This window comes from Canis lupus, chromosome 17 (genome assembly GCF_011100685.1).
Source record: "Canis lupus familiaris isolate Mischka breed German Shepherd chromosome 17, alternate assembly UU_Cfam_GSD_1.0, whole genome shotgun sequence".
NCBI lineage: Eukaryota > Metazoa > Chordata > Mammalia > Carnivora > Canidae > Canis > Canis lupus.
The window spans coordinates 39,256,562-39,273,675 of record NC_049238.1 but is presented as its reverse complement, the minus strand read 5'-3'; the positions used below and the strand labels follow the sequence as shown (position 1 = coordinate 39,273,675).

At 36.1% G+C, this 17,114-nt stretch overlaps 1 protein-coding gene across 8 annotated transcripts in view; it reads right to left on the bottom strand.

The window, feature by feature from the left end:
* Nucleotides 1-17,114, bottom strand: part of IMMT (inner membrane mitochondrial protein) — a 37,173-nt gene that overhangs the window by 14,635 nt on the left and 5,424 nt on the right. For 2 of the 8 annotated variants that reach the window (XM_038561536.1, XM_038561537.1), the window contains exons 2-7: nucleotides 13,066-13,139; nucleotides 11,913-12,102; nucleotides 7,037-7,151; nucleotides 5,136-5,273; nucleotides 4,687-4,782; nucleotides 1,322-1,458 (exon numbers count right to left, since the gene is read on the bottom strand). In XM_038561536.1, coding sequence (XP_038417464.1) covers nucleotides 1,322-1,458; nucleotides 4,687-4,782; nucleotides 5,136-5,273; nucleotides 7,037-7,151; nucleotides 11,913-12,102; nucleotides 13,066-13,139 — 750 coding nt within the window. Of the gene's footprint in view, nucleotides 1-1,321; nucleotides 1,459-4,686; nucleotides 4,783-5,135; nucleotides 5,274-7,036; nucleotides 7,152-11,912; nucleotides 12,103-13,065; nucleotides 13,140-17,114 lie in introns of those variants that run through there. The other 6 variants (XM_038561539.1, XM_038561540.1, XM_038561538.1 and 3 more) reach the window with 5 other exon arrangements.

The following is a 17,114-nucleotide window of genomic DNA, read 5'->3' as shown; positions in this document are numbered from 1 at the left end:
CACACTGAATAACTGAATGTAATTATAAAAAAAAAAAATAATTAACTCCAGGTATTAACAGTTTTAAATCAATGTAATTACTTTATTCTCTAAAGTGCTCAATATAAGTTAAATAATCATCTTTAAGCATTTAAAATAGCTGGTGTCAGGGGCACCTGGGTGGCTCAGTCAAGTGTCTGACTCTTGCTTAAGTCTTGATCTCAGGGTCATGAATTCAAGCCCCATATTGGGCTCCACGTTCAACAAACAAATAAATGAAAATACTAAAATAACTGGTATGGGGGTACATGGGATCTCTATTTTTTTCTTTTTTTGAGAGAGTGTGAGAAGCAAGGGTGGGGGCAAAGGGAGAGGGAGAATCAGGCTGGCACTATGCCCAGCTCAGAGCAGACACAGGGCTCAATGCTCGATCTCATGACCCTGAGATCATGATCTGAGCCAAAATCAAGTAGGATACTTAACCGACTGAGCCATCCAGGCATCCCTCTGTATTATTTCTTATAACTGTGTATCAATCTAAAAGTATCTCAAATAATAATAAAAAATAAATTAATTAATTAATTAAAGTATATCAAAGTAAAAAGTTTATTTTTAAAAAATGGCAAAAAGAGGGATCCCTGGGTGGCGCAGTGGTTTGGCGCCTGCCTTTGGCCCAGGGCGCGATCCTGGAGACCTGGGATCGAATCCCACGTGGGGCTCCCGGTGCATGGAGCCTGCTTCTCCCTCTGCCTGTGTCTCTGCCTCTCTCTCTCTCTCTCTCTCTGTGTGACTATCATAAAAAAAAAAAAAAAAAAAAAAGGCAAAAAGAATATAAATAAATTTTTTTTAATTTTAATTAAAAATGGTTGGAAACTTTAAAGTGAAAAAAAGTAAATGACAAGGGACGCCTGAGTGGCTCAGTGGCTGAGCGTCTGCCTTTGGCTTAGGGTGTGATCCTGGGATTCGGGATTGAGTCCCACATCGGGCTCCTTGCAGGCCTGCTTCTCCCTCTGCCTGTCTCTCTCTCTCTCTCTCTCTCTCTCTCATGAATAAATAAATCTTTTTTTTTTTTTCTTTTTTTTTTTTTAAAAAGCAAATGACAAGTAATATTCAAGCACTATTAAGATATGAAAGCAAATATGAACTAATTCTTGTACCATATCATTGTTGTGAGATAAAACTGTATATAAAACTCATTAAAAATAACATTTAAAGATTTTTCCTGCCTTGCTTATTTAAAAAAACAATTACTCTAGGTAGTCTTCACTTACTGAGAGAAAGCCCCTACTAGAAGGAAGAAATCAGTCCTAAATACTACATCAATACCCATTCTTTGGCTCACCTCCGAATTGTCCATGGCTGCTTTCAAGATGTTGGAGTGTGCGTTGACAGCCTGAACCGCAGCATTCTGAGCTACAATGGCCTGTTGAGTGATGTGAGCGGTTTGGCTCAGAGCATCTTCTAAGCTCTTGGCTACAGCTGAAATACATACAGAAGAGTTAAAAAACAAATCCTTCCATTGTACATAACTTTAAATTTCCCTTCTTCTCCTACTGAGTCCTCCATTGAATTTCCTCAAAAATGTAAGAACAAAAAATATAGATTTAGAAAATCAGTTTTATTTGAAGGTATGATAAAATGCTAGTAGATTATTAAATCTGGTGGACATATCTATGGGGATTCATTATACTATTTTTACTTTTATATATAACTGAATTTTTTCAAAATAGTGTTTTGGGTTTTTTTAAGACAAAAAAATGCTTAAAGAAGGCTAGCATATACTTCAAATAGAAGAACAAGGGTTTAAGCACTGTTAGCTCTTTATAGTTATTAGAGGCTGTAAATTCAACATAACCACCAGCTTTTTCAATTTAAATAATGATCCTACAGATCCACAGGGAAAAAGAGGTGCCCATTTCATCTCCTCAGCAGGAAGGGATACTCATAGCAACTTATATAACCAAAATATGAGTAGATAACAGATATGAGAAAGAAAAAGATAAGGAAACACGTCAACAAAAAAGAAAAACTGGGATCCCTGGGTGGCGCAGCGGTTTACCACCTGCCTTTGGCCTGGGGCATGATCTTGGAGACCCAGGATCGAATCCCACGTCGGGCTCCCGGTGCATGGAGCCTGCTTCTCCCTCTGCCTATGTCTCTGCCTCTCTCTCTCTCTCTCTCTGTGTGACTATCATAAATAAATAAAAATTAAAAAAAAAAAAAAAAGAAAAACTGGTTTGGGAATGGACAGTGTTTTTTCCATAAAAGAACTCCAGAAACAGCCAGATAGATACCAGTGTGCAAGAAACTATGACCTCTAAGATCATATTTCTATATGCTGCTTCAGAAATTTTTTAAAAATCCAATTAAAAAAAATAATGTAAGGGGTGATTCTAGATATAATATTAAAATGGTCAAATGAAGGGAATCCCTGGGTGGCTCAGCAGTTTAGCACCTGCCTTCCGCGCAGGGCATGATCCTGGAGTCCCGGGATCAAGTCCCACATCAGGCTCCCTGCATGGAGCCTGCTTCTCCCTCTGCCTGTGTCTCTGCTTCTCTCTCTGTCTCTCATGAATAAATAAATAAAATATTTTTAAAAAATGGTCAAATGAAAAAGCGCCAGTGAGAAGACTAATTTATCAGATATCAGATGATTAAAAAAAGGGAAAATGTATTTGGCAGGTAAGACAAAAACAAAAGATGCTTTTAAGCAAAAGCAGCTTAAGCTAGAGATAAACAGAACTTATGAACCACCTGAGGTACTTGTGCAACAAACATAAAAGAAGGTAATGATGACAAAAGACTAAGTCATGAACGTGAGACTGGGGTCCACTTGAAGACACAGGATATATGAAGAGAGGGGTTTAATAAAGAGAAAAAGAGGCAGGGAGGCATGAGTTAACAGGGAGGGGCACATGAGAGCACAGATAACAGTAAACCACTTCACGTGGCTCACAGACCCAAAGCCTTCTTCAGGTCTATTCACTGTACTTTGATTCCTCTCCCCCGCACTTTCTTCTTTGTTTTGTTTTGTTTTGTTTTGTTTTTGCTATTGAGTTGTAGGAGTTCCATATATATTTTGGGCATTAACCCCTTTTCAGACACATGGTTTGCAAATAGTCTCTATTCCACTAGTTCCCTTTTTGTTTTGCTAGTTGTTTCTCTTGCTGTACCAGAAGCTTTTTTAGTTCAATGTAGTTCCATTTGCTGATTTTATGTGCTTTGATTCTTGATAAAAATTACAAACACACTCATTTTAAAAATAAAGCTTGGGAAAAAACTAAGAGGTGACAGACAGAATCCTTATAATTTTCATTTTGCCCAAAACAAAAGAGAAGAACTAGACACACACACAGAAAAAGGAGCGTGATGAAACAGACATCACCATCTTAAATGTACAACTTACTTCAAAGAATCTACATAATAAAAAGGAAAAAGTGAAAAGTAAAAAAAAAAATATGAATAAAAGAAAAAATTGATCTTGATTAGATATAGTAGAGAACTCAGGAAAAATTAGGTAGTGGAGAAAAAAGTATAGAAATATTTCACATATTTGGAAGTCTTCACTCAACATTCTCAATTATTTGTAACCATGGTCAATAACTCAGAAGAATGCAACAAAAACAAAAACAAAATCCAAGGAGCCAAACTAAAGCCCTGCATCTATGCTCCTTCTGTTCCTTCTACTCTACACAATTCTAACAAACCTGCCCCCCCCCCAACCCCCAAGTAGGGCAGAACCAAAGCTATTAGAAGGGAAACAGGAATCATTCAAGACAGACAGACAGCAGAAGGAAGTCATGGGGAGAGACAAAAAACAAAAATGAAAACCTGAAAGTATAAACAGCTGCTGTAAGACTTAAACATTTCGGGACACCTGAGTGGCTCAGTGGTTGAGCATCTGCCTTTGGTTCAGGACATGATCCCAGTCTGGGGATCGAGTCCTGCATCAGGCTCCCTGTGAGGAGCCTGCTTCTCCCTCTGCCTATGTCTCTACCTCTCTCAGTATCTCTCATGAATAAATAGATAAAATCTTTAAAAAAAAAAAAAAAAGACTTAAACATTTCTCAGTTCAGCAAAATGCTGCATACTCCCACCTGCAGAGACGTCATTATACTGCAGCACAGTACAATAATGACATCCCCTCTGCCTTAAGACAGAAAAATACATTGGTAGGTATCTAATCTTTTTCAAAACTATCAAAAAGTTTAACATAAAATCGAAACTTAAAAAGGCATATGCTTCAGTTAGCTGGAAACCAGCAATGTGTAGAACATTCCATCCCCTGCCAATGTCACTTAAGGGGCCCACTAGATACAAAGGCTGGTAATAAAACAGAGCAGGAGCTATTTTGACCTGCACAAATAAATCTATGAGTTAAACAATTAAAAGACACTCAGGGAAGTTGCCAAAATACAAACAATTTCTGTTCCACAGAATACAAAGGCGCTTTAGCACAAACCCTAATAAACACAAATGGATTAAGTGCAGGTATCATTCGGAGTTTTCTCCAACTGTACACTTTTACCCAGGCAAAAGAAGATTAAATGGAAAGAATATAAATGATGACATAAAAGTGGTGCATAGAGAAATGCTACCAAAGAAACCAAAGTAACTAACAGATGAGTAACACGTGCCAATGGCTTTGGAAGACAGCAACTGACAGAGATGACCCGAACTGTTTAAGAAGCAGTCTGGTTTACATACACTCAATCTTAACTTGTTCTTGTTTTTCCTGTTGTGCAAGGCGAGCTGCAACTTCTTCGGGTGGTCGCTCCCGTACAGAAGTTGAGGATGCTTCCTCTTGCAGCAAAAGTAAATAAGAGGAAATCACATTTCAGCACAAAATTTCAATAGCTCAGAGGGATAGAAAAACACCATTGTTTGTACTTGCCAGTTCTATTAACTGAGGGCATTTTTGTCATTAGGATTCTAAAACCACATCATCAATGATTCCAACATGAATAAAAGATCAGCTCTTAAACCTCGTGCTTTCAGGGATTTATTCAGACTCTGAAATTTAGAAAATTCCCTAAGCAAGTCTGCAAATAAAAACCAGTATAAATGGGTACTTAAAAACTGTCTAGAGGTTACTGAGGCATTAAATAGTTCTGATGAGCAAATCATTTATAAAACTACAATTATAAATAAACTACCTGAAGCTGCAGGCTTGGGTTGCCCTTCACCAATTCCAGGGTGCCCAGTTTTTATAGATTCCTCATGCTGAACCGCAGGGGCTGGGACTGATGGTGTATCACCTGCTGCAGAAATAACTCGAGCTGCCTCTGTAGGTCCTACAAATATATGTTACTCACGATATTTATAGTTTCCTGGGTTAACACAGGAGCACACAGGAATCTACTACTATTAGCACCCACTTCACATCTGACTCCTTACAAATACACGTACTGCCTCTACTCAAACACGCAAATAGACGATGGCCCTCTCCCCCATAGACATAAACCCACACAAGATGGACAATGGTGGGAAATGTACAGAGAAAGGAGTCTCATCAGCACCCATTGCATTTTAACCATCAGCATTCTCAGGCAGGGCTTCTAGTAACCGTACTAAATGGTATTAAATCCTAATGTATGAGAAGTGGGCATAAGATTTTCGTAACAAAAAAAAAGACTTTCATAACAAGGGAAAGTAGCAACAAAGGAAATCAGAGTCTGTCATGAAGAAGGTAGACAAAAAAAGTAACCAAAAAAATATTTTTTAACTGCTTTGAACAGTGGTAGAGATGAAAGAAGAGGTGTGAGCAAGAACAGTATGAGAGTTTAAAACACAAAAGAAGAAACAAAGGCTGAAAAAAAAATCAAGAGTTTATAAACAAGTGTTGGAAAAGAAAATGAACAATTCTAGAGGTAAAACAGAAGAGGAAAAAAAGAGCAACGTAATAGAGAAAATAAATTTAAAACTGAAAGTCCCATTTAAAAGATAAAGCTGGACTATCACAAGCTTATTAACTGTTCTCCTTGCCCTGCCCTTGGTCCCTTTATCTATTCTGCACAACAGCCAATGATTTTACTCAAATAAAAGTCAGAGATCAATCCCTAGGCTCAGAACTCTCCAAACACCTTCCCATCTCACTCAGAATATGAAGCAAACATTTTATAACGGCCTCCAAAGACTGCCTCAATAGGCTTCCTGCTTCCTCATTTTCTCTCTTCTCTTCCACTCCAGTTTCCTATGTTCCTTACTAGTTAAATATACCAAGCCTTAGCACTAATCCTTTCCTTAGGATGCTTTTCTCCCATTAGCCTTTTATATATGCCTTACTCTCTCATCTCTTTCTAGTCTTTGCTCAAATGACATCTTCCAGGTGGGGCTTTCCTTACCTACTCCATTTCAAATTGCAATATTCCCCCCAACACATCACTTCTGACATCCTATACACTTTACACGTATATTTATATATGATCTTCGTCCCCCTCATCCCACTAAGAAATATTTGCAGAGTTTGTGTTTGCTTTTATTCTTTTGTTCACTGCAACAGCCCCAGTACCTAGAAGAATGTTTGGCACATAGCAGACAATCAGTGAATATTTGCTGAATGAAAGCAAGCCAAGAGGTTAAATTGAGGACAGACGTGACTAAGGAGAAATACAGATCAAATAAATACTAAGCAGGTTAGAGTTAGACAAGTGCCGTAAATTAGGACAGAGTAACTGGCAAACCATGAAGTGGGGAAAAAAAAAACAAAAAAACAAAAAACAAAAAACCCAGACCACAGCTAGATCACTAAGAGGGGAAACAGGCTAAGAGTCAGAGGGGAAAAATGTAAAGAAAAAGTGTTGCAGGCATGACAATTCTTGCCATTATCCTCACTCAACAGCTACTCACAATAAAGTACAATTATATATCCCACTCAATTCCTAAAATAAATGTCAAATGATAGGTATGATTGGTATAAACACTCATTCCCTGGTGAGAACTAGGCCCCAGAAGAATGCTTCATTGGGTAAGGGCTCACTCTTAACCCTGGGTACAAATACATTTAAACAATTCAATTACCAGTAATTTTTAAAAAACTGATTCTAAGTATAGGTACCTGGTGTTGAAGCTGGAGTACCTTCTCCCTTCTGTTTTTGGAGTTGTGAGGCAGGCTGTTTAGATTCTTTCATTACCTCTGATACACTAGAGATTTTTAGTGGACCAGACTGAATCTTGGAAATAAAAGACATGTAAAATTTCAGATGTAATACTGTTTAAAAAAAAAAAAAGGCAATATACAATAACTTGTATTATTTCAAAAGTCAAGTCTTTCAGGTTTTTTTCATATAAAGTTAACACTACACAATATTATCTTATTAACCACAGTAAGGCAAGAGAAGCCATCATTCTAGAAAAATACAGCTGAAAAATTTCACTCCAAATGACGGCCCATATTTTCATAGTAACAAGGCCCACTCTTAGGACAAATAATAAAGTACACAATACAGAGCCTTCCCTTTAAAAATACCATTTCTTGGGGTACCTGGGTGGTTCAATTAGATAAGCATCTGCCTTCAGCTCAGACCATGATCCCAAGGTCCTGCTTCTCTCTCTCCCTCTGCTGCTCTCTCACTCTCTCAAATAAAATCTTTTAAAAAATAAAGTTTCTTTTATGTATACAACATTGAGAAGACCATTTCCATCTGCTTTCTAAATCAAATTCCATTGTCTTCTACATTCAATTAGAAACAAATAACTTTCAGAGGCTCTGAGTAAAACTCAAAGTATTTTGTTTCTTTAATCTCTCGATTCATGCAACTGGACATTAAAAAACACAATAATTGCAATGTCCGCTTTTCTCTTTCTCACTTACCATGCCTTAAGTTTAAGATCCTGTTCATTAACAGGACTGCCTGGCAAAATTTGCTGGCAAAAATTACTGAGTAACTGAAATATTTTCATTTACCACGTATGGTATGCCATTTTGCCAGAATTTGGCAACGAAACTCAGATATATCAAAAGAGTACTCAAATCATAACAGAAATGGTTCTGAACTTTGTCACTACCAGAAATTAGAAATATATGCGTTTTTTATTAAAATTTTATCATTTAAATCATAAAATACACACTCACTATAACAAAATAACATCAAGACATATTAATGGTTTTATTTTGCCCCTTTTACTGCTCTTTTCCCCTTACAGCACTCTTAGGCATCCACAGCCAATAGCCTGAAATCTATCTTTCCACCCCAGAGCTGATGGCAGACACTTAACCACTGAGCTACTCAGGGGTCCCTCAATATTTTAATGTAACTGCAAAACCCACAACTTGGTCAATTATTCTATTTTTTGGACATTCAAGTTGGTTCCTGCCTTTTTTGTTATTAAAACATCCTTGTCGGGCAGCCTGGGTGGCTCAGCAGTTTAGCGCCGCCTTTGGCCCAGGGCATGATCCTGGAGACTCGGGATTGAGTTCCACCTTGGGCTCCCTGCATGGAGTCTGCTTCTCCCTCTGCCTCTCTCTCTGAATCTCATGAATAAATAAATAAAATCTTAAAAAAAAAAAAAAAAAATCCTTGTCCAGGTAACTGAAAAGCACTGTAGTTTGGACAGTTTCCAAAAGAAGTGCTGGGTCTAAGAGGTTTTATATATACATACACACACACATACACACACACATACTTTTTTTAAAGATTTTATTTATTCATGAGAGACACACAGAGGCAGAGACACAGGCAGAGGAAGAAGCAGGCTCCCTGCAGTGAGCCTGACATGGGACTCAATCCTAGGACCCCATGATCATGACCTGAGTCAAAGGCATTCAACTACTGAGCCACCCAGGCATCTGAAGGTTTTGTATTTTTAACATTAATAGATTACTTTCACATAAGGCTCTAGCAACTTACATTCTCACAATGAACTTGTGTGTATCTGTGTGTGTATAAATAAGACCTATTTCCAGACTTAGTTGTTCTATTTCTCTCATTTCTAATCCTGTGTCAAAATCTTATTTTTCTATTAAAGTAGGATTATAACAAAGTCAAATACCTGGAAAAACAAGTGTCTTCTGACCCTTCCCCAACCCAATACTGTTTTGAAATATTCTTGGCTACATTATTTATCCTTTCATGGGAATTTTAAAATCATCTTATCTGATTCTTCAACCTCTAGAAAAACCCATTAGAATTCTTATTAGGTATATGTGTGTGTATACAAATGCCATGTCTCTCAAATATATACAAGTTTAGGGAAAATTTGAGAGAAATGAATATTTGAGAAAAAGGACATTTTTATGATATTAAGTCCCATTGAGGAACATAATATTTGTCTCCATTTAGGTAGGTCTTACTCCATGTCCATCAAAAAGATTTTAAATGTATCTTCTCTTAATATTTATACCTATGCATAAATAATCATGTTGGCACCAAAGGAATTATCATAAAATAAAATGCATAGTTTCTAAAAGCAACAAGTTGGTAATAACGCACAGGAGTAGAGAATGAATAAATGGTGAAAATTAAAAACTAAAACCCTAACTGCTACTGTAATTCAGAGATGAGAAAATATACATGTTGGCACCAAAGGAATTATCATAAAATAAAATGCATAGTTTCTAAAAGCAACAAGTTGGTAATAACACACAGGAGTAGAGAATGAATAAATGGTGAAAATTAAAAACTAAAACCCTAACTGCTACTGTAATTCAGAGATGAGAAAATATACTTTGGTATATGTAGTGAAGGATGTAGGTTTTGAAGAGAACATTAGTAGGCAAAAGAAAAGGTCACTCTGAGTACAAGACCACCAAGAGAAAAAAAGTACAAGTAGAAGTGATCTTTGTTTAGCTCTCTGCTTTAACAAAGGCCCTTGAAACAGTGTCTGGTACATAATACTCACTTGATCGATATTTGCTGAATAAATGAATGGAAAGCACAAGGCATATTTTTTTGTAAGGTTAACTGGCATGAAGCTAAGGATTTATGTGCAGGACCACTCAGAGATAAGGCTGGAAAGATAAATAAGAGCCAGACTGCAATGTGTATTAAATGTCACCCTAAAAACCAGCAAAAACCATAACCTACAGAATAAAGGAACAAATGGCTAGCTCCCAGGCTAACTTTTTAACCACTCCTTGCTTTATTCTCCTTATACTGAACATGAAACAATCTCTAAAGTCTCTATAGTTTTTATATTCTGTGGTCTCCTGTCTTTCAAATGATAAGAAATGTAAAAAATTTACTGGTAAGTGATATAAAAATATCATGAAAATGTGATAGCACTTATTTTAGATAATTCTCTGGTACTGATATGAGCATGGACTAGATTATGTTAGGAGGGGAGATCTCAGCAGTGGAGAGAGGGAGGAAAGTCTTGGGCGGGGAAGAGAAACAGGTCAAGTTTGGTGATAAAGTATTAAGTTTGATGATAAAGTCATAAAGGTTAGAAATGGAGTAAGGACAGCTGTAATCCAAGAAAAAAAATAAATATCAGAGATTAAACAAGATAGCTAACAAAATATAGGAAACTATGAAGATGAATCCAAGAATTCTAACCCAACTGTGTGACAGCATAGTGCTATCTTTAACATAAAAAAGCAAATTAGGGGGCAGCCCGGGTGGCTCAGCGGTAGCGCCGCCTTCGGCCCGGGGCATGATCCTGGAGACAGGGATCAAGTCCCACGTCCGGCTCCCTGCGTGGAGCCTGCTTCTACCTCTGCCTGTCTCTCTCTCTCTCTCTCTCTCTCTCTCTCTCTTTCTCTGTGTGTGTGTGTCTCTAAGAAATAAATAAAATCTTTGAAAAAAAAATAAAAAATAAAGCAAATTAGGAAAAGTGTAACTTCTGAGGTAGGGCAGAATGGACCTGCCAAGTAATCCAAATGGGAATGTTCAGAAAGACTGCTAGAGTGGAATGCGAAGAGGCCATGACTATCGAGAGAGATAAACAATCTACGAAGAATGACACTTGAAGTCCTGTCAAGCAAGAAAAGAACACTATTCTCAACTCTTCAGCTTACTCCATTCTCCTAGAATTGCTCTCAGCTATTTCTCCTGGATCGTGTAGGTTAAAATAGATTTAAGAATGAATCTACAGAATTCTGTTCCCTGACTACTGAAGCTATAAAACTCTCTTGGCCAACATACACATTTTAAAGTTCATGTGAAAGAATATATGATGTAGAAGACTAAGAATATTTTGAAAAAGCATGATAAGGTTGGGGGAAGCTATCAGAGGACATTTGCTTTCTCAAATAATAACGCTGTTATAAGATTTATCTCTAGGCTATGATAGATACTAGAGAATAGAGGTCCGCTCACTTTCTAAGAAAATACTGATCAGTATTGTTCAGCATTACAGTACAAACACCCACAACCAAATCAGGAAAAAAAAAAAAATTGATGACCTCTTCTGTGAATTTTTTTTTCAAGCAGTTGTTTGGGTAAAGAAATATTTAAGATGTTTAAAAAAAATTTAAACCTAGGGGAGGAGGGGAAGTTTCAAACTCTGAACATATACAAAGTTCCAGAAATACCAGAAGATATTCCTGTCAACTAATCAGTAAGTAGCTGAAAATTCTGTGACTTTTGTTTTATGGTCTAAAAAGAGCCACTAACTATAACCACTTGGGTTCTGTGCCATGACCATTCATTCTATGTTTATGCTTTTAGTGTTTTAAGTCATGGCTTGATAGCTCCAACAATGTAGGCTGTCACAGACCACCCTCCATTCACAGGGCAGCAATGGTTACCTCTGCTCAAGCACCCTCCTCCATCTACTCTTGTGTGTCATGCAATTATTTTCTATATAATGGGTACTAAATGAGAACACTTAACTCCAAAGGAATAAAAATCCAACTCTACAGATTAATGTTAAAAAAAAACCTAGCAAACACACCTCTAGCAGGTTCTACTGAATTATATTTTCAAGATGAAAACAACCTGCTTTTACAAGTATTCCAGAGAATAAACTGAAATATTGTTTAAAACTCTTACCGGCTTCTTTGGCAATGGAACAGAATAAGGTGGGGAACCAAGAACCATCTCAAAGAGTTTGTCTGAGTAAGGTATGGTTTTCTCTACACTTTCCCGGAAATGGGAATCCCATTTGGCATACAGGATAGTACCACCAATACCTCCACCAACAAACAAGAGGCCAGCTCCAACAATTTTGCCAGGGGACAACCTAAGTGAAAGAAATAGGAAAACACATTTATATTTCTTGGCTTTCCCAAAGACACTTACTTAGACCAATGTAAAAGTCTCAAAAATCTCTAACTTCTACCTCTCTACTGATGATTCAGATAACAGCAGCCAAGTTTATTACTACAGCTGCACATCACCCTTTCCTGATTTGCTGTAAAACATGTCTGCAATAGGAAATAACATTTACTTAAGGATAACTATATTTAAGTATAGTAATATCTAGAATAGGAAGAATGAAGTAATCTATCCTGTAACACTTAAAACTCAAGATGTTAAAAAAAATTAAGATGTTCATAATAATGAGATTTGCTTTGAACCCAAAAAAGAATTATCACTAACTTTCAAAGCTCCTCTCTCCTTAATATAACATTTCTTTTTCTTTTCTTTTTTTTTTTTTAAAGGTTCTATTTATTCATGAGAGATACACACAGAGAGAGGCAGAGACAAAGGCAGAGGGAGAAGCAGGCTCCATGAAGGGAGCCCAATGTGGGACTGATCCTGGAACTCTGGGATCATGCCCTGAGCCAAAGGCAGATAGTCAACCACTGAGACACCCAGGCATCCCAACATTTCTGTAAACACAATAAAGTAAACCCTTTACAGAAGAAAGACAATACAAATATCAAATAAAACAAATATTTTTAAAGTTACAATCTGCTAAATTCTGGATATAAATCTATTTGCTACAGAATGGAAGACAGCACATGAGGGAGGGAGGCTATCTACTTGGATGCCATCCAACTACAGAAGAACCAAAGAGACATAACAAATTTTCACCTATAAATAAATAATGTGTCAAATATTACAGCAAAGCTCCAATATTTGTATCCCTTAACAAAAAATATTTTAAGCAGCTATTCCCATATTCATGGAAAAGTTTAACTGTTTAACACACAGTTTTAACAGGCTTTTAAGCCTGTTTACAGGGAGACGTATCACATACCTAGAACTGCCTGAAGTAGAGTATCTACGGCATGGTCGTATTGGACGGAGGACAAACTTCCCACAGAGACAACTCTAGAGAGGAAGAAGAAAATGTCACAGTCAATGCAGAAGGAATCTGGAAAGCTTTTAGGGTGGTAACTCAGATTAATATTTTTATTACAAATGTCTTTGTTAAACAAAAAATTATTTTACTTTCAGAAATGAATTTACCATAAAACTCTTATAAACCCTTTATAACAGTGATGCTTCCAGTAACCTAAGACTCATATAAGATTATCTTTAAGATTAAAAAAATTATTATCAGATTATGATCAATGAGCACTCTTAAGTGTTATGTACATTATTTCTTGGATATGACTGGAATTTGCCATATGCTTTTTTTAATTGGCAAGAAAAAATAAAATAGCATAAAATATCTACTTTTACTTAGTAAGATTAATTCAGACATCTGAAAAATCACCCACAGAAAACACTGCATTGTAGGATGTATATGAATCTACTAGGGAGAGATCCAATCTTAGCTTAATTTATGTAGGAAACCAAATTTCCCATCTGTAAGATAACTATGGGACTGGTCATTTCCTAGAGGCAGTCTTTTAAATCTGAAAGTTCATCTTGGTTTGCCTTAAACTGAAAGTCAAAAATTTTAAAAAGAAAATTTTAATATTATAAATGCTTAAGTAAATACTTATCTCCACGTAACCTATCTTTATTCAAAAGCAAATGATGAGGCCAACCTCTGAAATTTGTTTTAATCAGAGTAAAGCAAATGTTTCTTAACAATATGTGGATATCTTAAATAAAACAAATGAACACTTATCAAAATACTTTTGGGGAAGGTTTTGATAAATTTAGTTATTCATAGCAATCAATCTGTAATTTCAAATTTATTGCATCAATATCATCTTTCCTTACATCAAGCAGAAAATCAAACTGTAACAAGTCAAGGGGGAAAAAATGAATTCTCTGGGTTCCATGATGAAACTGCATTCAAATATCAGAAAAACACAAATTTCCTTTTAGAAATATCCTAAGTTCAAAAAAACTCGATCACATGATTAAATGCCATATAAAATAACTCCACAATTACAGCTGCAATTTATGCTCTAAGCCTAAAAGTAAGCATTAATGTCTTAATACATTTAGGAAAAAAAAACATAATACAACAAGCTAGATGTTTTACAACATGTAAAGAAGTTATAGTTGGTATTTTAAAAGCATTTCAATTATTATCTAATGTGTAGAATTCTCAATATCGTTCAACTGCTTTTAACAGAAAAACATGTTTTCCTATTGTCCTGTAAAGTGGGTTATATGACATTTTTAAAAAAACCACATCTACGTCTATGTCAAAAGAAATATTAGGAAACCATTAAAGTTGTATTTAAGATTCTATACTTTCATAGATACAAAGAAGTATTCAGGTCAAAAATTAAGACACTGGTCACAGTGGATAATTAGCTAACTGGAACATCAAGCAGCAAACATAATAGTGAAAATCTGAAATCTGGGGAGTACAAAACCAAATTAACACTAGAATGGGGCAGCCCCGGTGGCCCAGCGGTTTAGCGCCGCCTGCAGCCTGGGGTGTGATCCTGGAGATCCAGGATCGAGTCCCACATCGGGCTCCTTGCATGGAGCCTGCTTCTCTGCCTCTCTCTCTCTCTGTGTCTCTCATGAATAAATAAATAAAATCTTAAAAAAAAAAAAACTTAAAAAAAAACCACTAGAATGAATGCCTCATTTCACATCAATATTTATTTTTGATCCTGTATCTTTTTCCACCTTATACTTTATCTTGACCCTCTATCCTCCCTCAACAGAAATATATATGATGGAATTACCTTTTTTTTGTAGTCCAAACTGTCAATATTTTATGGAGCCTGGGTTTTCTCATATTCTTAGAAAGTCACCATCAGGTTATAAAGTAATTCCTCCACGTGTCTTCTACTATCATAGTTTTCTTCCTTTTACGTATAATTCTTTGAAATTAGTCTGAGGTACAGATCCAACTTTATTTTTTTCCAAATATCTACTCAGTTGTCCCTAAATCACAGACTTAACAATTTTTTCTAGTGACTTGAAATGCTACCTTTAAAATACATCAAATGCCTCGATGCATTTAGATTTCCTACTTTGTTCCAATGATCTATACTAATACTGCAGTGTTTTAACTACCGCATCTTAGAAATAGCTTTTAATCTGGTAAGACTTGTCCTCTCCGAGAACTATTATTTTTCACAATTTTTTGGCTATTTTTTTTTGAAAGCTGAGTTATCAAAATCCTTTCAATTAAACAACATACCATTAATTATAAGATGCACTCTGGGGGTACCTGGGTGGCTCAGTCAGTTAAGCATCTGCTTTTGGCTCAGGTCAAGATCAAGATCTCAGGGTCCTGGGATCAAGCCCCACCTCAGGCTCCCTGATCAGTGGGGAGGAGTCTGCTTTTCCTTCTCCCTCTGCCCTTCTGCCACCCCTCTCATGCTCGCTTTCACTGTCTCTCAAATAAATGAAATCTTAAAAAAAAAAAAAAAAAAAAAAAAAGACAGACCCTAATTTAAGAGAGAATAAAATGTGGGGAGAGGGGGGATCATGGCGAAAAATTGATAGCAGTAAAGTTTCCTACTTCTGTATGAGAAAAAAGTAGAAATAAGGATTGTAGCATGACTCAAATTTATAGGGTTTTTATCTGAACAAGTGGCTCTTGATTTTTAAAAATTTAAGTATCCCATTCATTAGCCTGCTCTCATATTCTACATAGCACGTAATATCCTAAGTAATTTTAAAAGTCAGAAATTTATGGGTTTTTATGGTTTTATCACCCAAGTATGAGTCCCTAGACACCATAGTGCAGTTTTATTTAATAAAAAAAAAAAAAGAGGATATCTTCTAAGTCTCTTTTAATCTATAGTTTTTTTTCTCTAATATTTGGCCAATGGACCTGACTTCAAATTTATAGCATATCATTTTGTTACATTGTTTGTGTGTCTATGTGTCTGTGTGTATATAAAATCTGTCTCTATACTTCAGGCCATCTCAAATACCTGGTGTCAAGTTTTCAAATTTTTTTTTCCTGTCTGTAATAAAATTCAGTTATAAAATTCAACCATCTTAAAGTGTACAATTCAGTGACATTAGTACATCTTCAGTGCTGTACAACAACCCTCACCACTATTTAGTTCTAGAACATTTTCATAACTCCAAAAGGAGATCCCTGTACCAACTAAGCAGTCTCTCCGTTCTCCCCTCCCCCCAGTCCCTGCAAACACTATCTACTTTCTGGCTCTACAGACTTGTCTATTCTGGATATCTGATACAAATGAAATTCTACAATATGTGGTCTTTTGAGCCCAGCTTCTTTCACTTGGTATGATGTTTTCAAAGTTCATCCATGTTGTAGCATGTATCATGTACGTATTATGTGGTTTCTTTTGGGGGCTGACCAGAATATTTAATCTATGGATATACTATATTTTGTTTATCCAAGCATTAGTTGATGGACATTTGGGATGTCTCCATCGTTTGGCTATTGTAAATAGTGCTATATCCCTCGGGAAACTTTGTTTAAACACCTATTTTCAATTTTTGGGGGTGGAATTGCAGGGTCACATGGTAATTCTATGTTTAACTTTGCATTATTTTACATTCCCACCAGTAATGAATGAGGGTTCCATTTTCTCCACATCCTATTACCTATAATTTTATGTTTTCATTATAGGCATCTTAGTATGAAGTAGCTATTTTATTGTGGTTCTGATTTGCATTTCCCTAATGCCAGTGGATGTTTATTATGCTTTCATGTGCTTTCTGACCACTTTTACATCTTCTTTGGATAAACGTCTATTCAAGTTCTTTGCCCATGGCTTATTAAGGTTGTCTTTTTATTGTTAAGCTATAGTTCTTTACATATTCTGACTCTAGATCCTTATCAGATATATGATTTGAAAATATTTTCTCCCATTCTTTTCACTCACTTCAGTGTCCTTTGATAGAACAAAAAATTTTAATTTTGATGAAATCCAATTTATCTTTTACTTCTTTTGG